This window comes from Rhinopithecus bieti, unplaced genomic scaffold, assembly GCF_001698545.2.
Source record: "Rhinopithecus bieti isolate Rb0 unplaced genomic scaffold, ASM169854v2 scaffold_19, whole genome shotgun sequence".
Classification (NCBI taxonomy): domain Eukaryota; kingdom Metazoa; phylum Chordata; class Mammalia; order Primates; family Cercopithecidae; genus Rhinopithecus; species Rhinopithecus bieti.
The window spans coordinates 1,109,054-1,116,555 of record NW_016803360.1 but is presented as its reverse complement, the minus strand read 5'-3'; the positions used below and the strand labels follow the sequence as shown (position 1 = coordinate 1,116,555).

At 34.8% G+C, this 7,502-nt stretch overlaps 1 protein-coding gene across 7 annotated transcripts in view; it reads right to left on the bottom strand.

Moving 5' to 3' along the window:
• The window catches only part of RNF146 (ring finger protein 146), a 24,656-nt gene that overhangs the window by 6,480 nt on the left and 10,674 nt on the right, over positions 1-7,502 (bottom strand). For 4 of the 7 annotated variants that reach the window (XM_017879516.1, XM_017879532.1, XM_017879507.1 and 1 more), the window contains exon 2: positions 1,456-1,565. In XM_017879516.1, coding sequence (XP_017735005.1) covers positions 1,456-1,457 — 2 coding nt within the window. In that variant the 5' untranslated portion in view covers positions 1,458-1,565. Of the gene's footprint in view, positions 1-1,185; positions 1,282-1,455; positions 1,566-7,502 lie in introns of all 7 variants that reach the window. The other 3 variants (XR_001886929.1, XM_017879541.1, XM_017879548.1) reach the window with 1 other exon arrangement.

Sequence of the window (7,502 nt, the reverse complement as noted above, 5' to 3'; positions counted from 1 at the left end):
CTGATCAATATACTCTGTCCCTAAGTATCAAAATCAATTAACATTGATTTTATGTTAAATAAATGTAAAATCTGGTAATATAGTAAGTATTAAATAAATGTTCATTCCCGGCACTTATTTTGAATTCTCTTTCTCCTACCCTGCCTTCCCTGGTATTACTGTTACCTGACTCCTCTAAAATGTGTTGATGATTAGGCAGTTGTTTCCCTCCTCATTCCCTTAGCTTGAAAAATGTTTCCTAATTTTCTTTGACTGTTAAAATTCTACTCATTCTTTAAAGGCAAAGTGAAACTTACTCTGTTCACTCTGAACCGTTCAGATGAAATTAATATCTCCTTCTGTTCAGTTTCAATAACATCTTATTGTTACCTTAATATGGCATCTATTCCACTGTTTGTTAATTACATACATGTCTCATTTACTAGATCATAGTAAGTTCCTTGATGACCAGCACCTAGACTATCTGACCTATTAAGATATTTAAAAATGTATATAGATAGAAAAATGGACAGGATTAAATAAAAGATGTACTTTTAAAGACAAATGTTTATTAGTATCATTTTTCAATTGTCAAATTTTCAACACTGAATAAAAATATGGTCGTACTTTTAAGTAAAAAATTAATTATTGTTAATACATATCATTACATGTAACCAGTATCATACTGGAAGAGTAGATAGCAAGTTTTATGTCAAACTGGGAAGATGTGAAATAGGATCTACCAAGGTCACTCTTGGTCTAACAAGAAAAAGCTATAATTAAAAGTCAATAAAATATTCACTACATTTTTCATGAGTGACATCAAGTTGCACATGGTTTATATTACTTTAGAAAACAAATATATTCATAGTGGAAAAATATTTCATCAATAATAGGGTGAAGTTAAATATGGACAAATCCAAGGTAGTATGTAACACTTTAAAGCATTTCATGCAAAGGTAAATGATGCAAGCACAGCTAGCAAAACTGGGGATCAGAGTGAAGTGGTATGAATAAAAAGTAATGAGATACTACATTAAAAAAAATCACTTATGTAGAAATTCCTTTAATTTAGTGAAACAAGTTTTTAGTAACTAGAGTTTTTACAACCCAGTGGTCTGTCTTATTTATAAAAGCTAGTATTACTTGCCTAGCTTCGTTATTTAAGAAAATTATTATGTAAAAAGAAGGTAGAACCCAAAGGACCTGGAGATCTCTTCAGTATTTTAGCCTTCTATGAGCAAACTCCTGTGTCTTCAGTTTTTCTTACAGAGATTTTTCCCTCTGAGGAGACTTGGAAATCTACATTAACGATAATTTAATGTAAATAAATTGTTAATAAAGCACCTATAAGTCAACAGAAAATGCTCATTTTATATAATTAAAACTAAATATGACAGATACTCAATTTACTGTGCTTTAAACCAATCCACTTAATTTACTGCAGCACTGAAAAAAACATGATGCTACACTTACATTTCTATTACAGATCCCACAGATGCCTGCCATAAAAATAAAGCATTTTCTTCATCAGCAGTCAGCCAGCTTGCAGTATTTTCTCTTCCACTGCTGGTTCATTATTTATGCTGCAAAAGAAAGAAGAGTAATTAAAATTAAGAGAATCAATTAATTATTTATAATCCTTTCACAAAATTCAGTGGAAAACTTTATCTTAAAAGTGGAAAAAATTAAAGACAAGATGCATGCTTTTACCACTGCTATTCAACATGACTATAAGTTCTAGCAGAGCAAATTAGGGAAAAAAGATAAAGGTATACAGATGGATAAGGAGGAAGTAAAAGTATATTTATTCTCTCTATATAGAAGATCGCATAGAATCCCCAAGAAAGCTAATAAACAAATTCAGCAAAGTTGCAGGTTACAAGTTTGACACACACAAAAATCAGTTGCATTTTGATACACTAGCAGACAACAATCCACAAAAGAAATCAAGAAAGCAATTCATTCATAATAGCATCTAAGGGAATAAAGTAGCCAGGAATCAACTTAACCTAGGAGGTGAAAGACTTGTACACAGAAAACTATAAAGCATTACTGAAAGAAATTAAAGAAGAGCTAAGTAAATAGACAAGTGATGTATGGATTGGAAGACTTAACATATTAAAATGACAATACTACCCGAAGTGATTTACAGACTCAACACAATTCCTATGACAATTCCACCGACCTTTTTTTGCAGAAATGGAAAAGCAATCCTCAAATTCATATGGAATTGCAAAGGATCTTAAGTAACCCAAACAATCTTGAAAAATCCAATGTCAAAACTTACTACAAAGCTAAGGCAACAAGACAGTTTGGTGCTGGCACAAGATAGATATAAATACACCAATGACATAGAATTGAGAGTCCAGAAATAATCTCATACATCAATAGTCAACTGATTTTTCCAAAAGGGTATCAAGTCTACTCAATGGGGGAAAGAGGAACCTCTAACTAATGTTGGGACAACTGGATTTCCACATGCAAAATAATTAAGCTGGACCTCTACCTTACACTATATATAAAAGTTAACTCAAAATGAACCAATAACCTAAATATGAGAAATAAAACCATAAAACTCTTAGAAGAAAACACAGGTGCAAATCTTCATGGCCTTAGATTTGCAATGGATTCCTAGTTATAACATCAAAAGCATGAGAAACATAGGAAATAAATTGGGCTTTACGTAAGTTTAAAATTTTTGTGCATCAAAAGACATTGTTAAGAAAATAAAAAAACTGCAGAATGGGAGAATATTTTGGAAAATCATGTATCTGATAAAGATTTAGTATCCAGAACATGTAAAGAACTACAGCTCAACAACAAAGACAAACCAATTAAAAAGTGAGCAAAAAATGAGCAAAGAACTTAAAGAAGATATACAAACAGACAATAAACACACAAAAAGATCCTTAACATTGTTAGCAATTAGGGAAATGTAAATCAAAATCACAATGATACATCTATAAGGATGCTACAACTTTTTTAAGGGGAAAATAATAGTGTTGGTAAGGATGTAGAAAAACAGGACTTTTGAACACTGCTGGTAGGAAGGTAAAAGGGTGTAGCTGCTGTGAATAATAATTTGTTGCTTACTCAAAAAGCTAAACGTAATTACCAATATAACCCAGCAATTCCACTCCCAGGGATATAGCAATAGAATTGAAAACAGGTTCTCAGATACTTGTATGCCAATGTTCACTGCAGAAATATGAGGCAAAAGGCGGACACAATTCAAGTATCTGTCAACAGATGAACGGATAAACAAAATGTGGTCTATAAATACAACAGTACATTATTCAGTAATAAAAAGAAATATGTGCAACATAGATGAACCTTGAAAACATACTAATAAGCCAGATACAGGAAAGTATTGTATGATTCTACTTATATGAAATATCAAGAATAGGCAAATTCATAGAAGCAGAAAGTATCAGAGGTTACCAGAGACTGAGGGAAGGAAAGTGAGGAGTTATTTGCCTAATGGGTACAGAGTTTCTGTTTGTAATGCTAAACAAAAAAAAAAAAGTTGTGGAAAATCTGTAATGGTGATGGTTGCATAACATTGTAAATGAAATTACCTACATGGAATTGTACTCTTAAAAAATTGTACCATCTCAGTAATTAACCTTCTTTCTTCTCATTTAGTATTTCCCTTCTTCACTTCACCATGTCCACTACAGGACACACATCACTTTACACAGAATAATCAAGAACACATGATAACGAAAGAAATGATAGATCTCACAGTAAACACAAAATTAGAAGACACTTGAATCTTCTTTTAGTTCCATGTGGCTCTCATACTATGGGCATCTATCTCCCTAAGGTATCTCAAAATTCTAGTGTTTAAAGAAACATATTCTTAATGCCATATGTAACCTCTAAATACAAGCTAACTTATCCTACCAAATGTTTAACAGAACAATTTGTTTTAAAATGAGAGAACTTTCAAAAGTAACTGACTGTGATGGTTAACACTGAGTGTTAACTTGATTGGATTGACGGATACAAAGTATTGATCCTGGGTGTGTCTGTGAGGGTGTTGCCAAAAGATATTAACATTTGAGTCAGCGGGCTGAGAAAGGCAGACTCACCCTTAATCTGGTGGGCACAATCTAATCAGCTGCCAATGAATATAAAGCAGGCAGAAAAACGTGAAAAAGAGAGATGGGCCTAGCCTCCCAGCCTACATCTTTCTTCCATGCTGGATGCTTCCTGCTTCGAACATCGGACTCCAAGTTCTTCAGTTTTGGGACTCGGACTGGCTCTCCTTGCTCCTTGCAGACAGCCTGTTGTGGGACTTTGTGATCGTGTAAGTTATTACTTAATAAACTCATATATCCCTCTAGAGAACCCTGCCTAATATACTGACTAAACAAGGTTTCTAAGAAAAATGGCTTTTTGTTTTACTCTGACTTTAGATGATGTGGACTCCACTGTTTTGACTTTCCTCTCAACCCTTTCACCACCTTCAAGGAGCCTACAACTTCAATGGCATCAAAGAAGGCTATGTTCATTTCCTTGCTGCAGCCTACTCCAAACAGAAACTGCACATTTTCATACACTCCCTATATATAGGACAGGAGGAGACAATTTACTGCTCCAACATCATTACTTATTCTTTCAAGTCTCTATCACACTGACTTTAACATACCCTATAATCCCCTAAAACTGCTCTCTCACCACCTGTAAGGGATTAATGTCATCTTTTCACTACTGATCATCCTCTTCATCCTAACTGCTGACATAACTATGAGCCTATTTAAATAGCGTTGAAAATGAACCATCCAACACCTATTGCACAGGTTCTGAAACTTGTCCCAACTTCTGTTAATCAGAATCACTGAAATTGCTTGTTAGAAATACAGATTCTCAGCCCCTTTCCTTAGAAATTCTAGGCCAGTAGACATAGGTTTAAACCTAGGAATCTCACCCCAGTTGGTACTCATGCATTAGTCCTTCAAATGCAGTCTGAGAAACACTGTCCTCAATTTTCAGTTCCTTAAATCCTAAATTCGAAGAAATTAATCTCCTCTCCGGCAACCAAATGTTATGATCACATTTGAAAGTAGTTGTCACCTAAACTGCTGCCTCTCTGAAATCTTAATCCAACTCTCAGATCACAAGCTCTCTGGTTCTTCCAGCCTACTCATTCCCACACCTGCTCTTCAATTTCATGGGGACCTACAATCTCTTGACCATCTCATTTCCTTTCCTGCCCATTCTGGAACCCAATCTTTTTTACTTCTTTCTTAACAGAACCCTTGGCTCCCTCCTATCTTTATCTCTCATATACACACATTTTACAAACCCCCATTTCTGCATCATTCTTACAATATGACATCTCAGGTTTCATGCCTTAACTACTACTTTTGTGTTCATGGAGAAAAAGACAAAGTCCTTTCTCTCACCACATAGCCTCCTGCTCCCCCACCCCAACCAACCACAACATAAATTCTGTCAACTTTTATTCCTAATCCCTTTGGAATCCATCCTGCACTCTCTAACCATTGCTAGTGCCCTAGTTTAAACCTACATCATCTCTCACCTGTACTATTGTACAGCCTGATTACCTTGTGTCACTATCACCCTCAAATTCATTTACTAAGCCTTTGAGTGAGATTCTCTCTCTCACACACACACACACTCACTCACTCTACAGTCTGTTTCCCAGGCTGGAATGCTGTGGCATGATCATAGCTCACTACAACCTCAAACTGCTTGGCTCAAGTGATCCTCCCATCTCAGTCTCCCAAGTAGCTAGGACTGAATGATATACTTGAAAGGCAAAATGAACCAGGTTTCTTCCATATATGAAGCACAATATTGGCTCCTCAGCCTACACAATAAAGACAAAGCTCCTTAGGACAACATTAAAAGGTTTTAAAGATCTAAACTGTACATAACTAGTCTCTGGTCTTTTTTATCTTCAACAACCACCCATAAATTAATAATCCAGTTGTATCAAATTACTCATAGTCCTGCAAACCTCCCTTTGTAGCTCTGTATTTCCTCCTGCCTGGTACAATCTATTCCCTTTTACAGCTTATGAATGCCTATTTGTTCTTTAATATATTACACAGAAATGGTTACCCCTACCATTTTCTCTGACTACCTCCAGAGAGTTAATTGTTCTCTCTATATATTTTGTCTGTTTTTTTATTACTGAATTTATCACATGCACTAATTTCATTCATTTGTGAAGTCTGACTCTTCTGTGAAATCATGAACCCCTGAAGATAGGGACCTTTTATATCTCTAAGTAGCTAGTAAAGTGTCAATTTTTGTTGAACTGATATTTTTTGGATGAATAAAAAATCAACTGCTAAAAGTAAATATTGTGAGGAACAGAATATCAAAGGATTAGATTTATTCAAATAACACAACACTTGAGTTCTAATTGTGAACAAGGCACCCAGCTGGAATCTGTAAGATACATAAAAATATCTAAGTTTTAATCCTTTCTTTATATAACTTAAAATCTAAAGGAGTTTCTACATTTACAAATATAAAATTCAACCCATCTTTGTATCTTCTGGCAAGCAAATCATTTACCCAGCTATTGTTCATTGGCAATGAATTCTCCAAAATGGAGATAAAAATCTAAGCATAAACCAAGATGGGTTTCTGAATAGCCAAAACAGCTTCACAAAGCTCTTTCCCCAATAAAGGTTATGACTCTTCACTGGGATGACCACATAGGTTAGCTCAGCATCTGTCCAGTTTGCCCTTGGTCTCCTAACAAAAGTGTTCCAGTTCAGAAAAATTATACAGACATTCTACCCTTTAACCATTACAAAGGTTTTTGGACCATCACTCAAAAGTCAATTTGCTCTTACTTTACCCACAATTCTTTTGTTTTGTTTTGTTTTAAGAGACAGGGTCTGTTAACCAGGCAGGAGTCCTGTGATGCTCCTACCGCAGCCTCCCAAAGTGCTGGGATTACAGGTGAGGGCCACCATGCCCAGCCTTTACCCACAATTCGAACATGAAGTTTTTTGCTCAAGAAAGTCCTGCTGGGTGTGGGTGTCGCTGTTGGTCATTAGCACTGTCTATCCTTCACTACCTTACAAGTCTTTTAAGATGTACCAATCTATCATTCTCAGAACCTAATTGATTGAATGTTAAAACCTCTAGTGTGGGAGATTCAATTAAAACATGTCTTCTAAAAATTTTGTTTAATCATTATTTGTACTTTAATAATTCAGATGTGTAGAAGGTACCATTTTATTCCTATGAAATACACAAAAAATATGTCCTTGTTTCTAATTCTCCTTATCTCTTGAATTCATTTACACATTATCTCTAACCAATCTAATTTATTCCTCTCTATTCACTTAGTTTACTTAGGTCTTACCTATAAATATCTTATCTCCGAAGCAAAAGTTGATTCTTAAAGGAATCTAAGTTAACTGAAACAAAGCAGCTTCAAAACAAGTATAAAAAAATCCTCTAAAGACCCCATATTTGAACACCTAAATAAGCTGTGATCTTTTCTATAAAACTATTTCACATCGTTG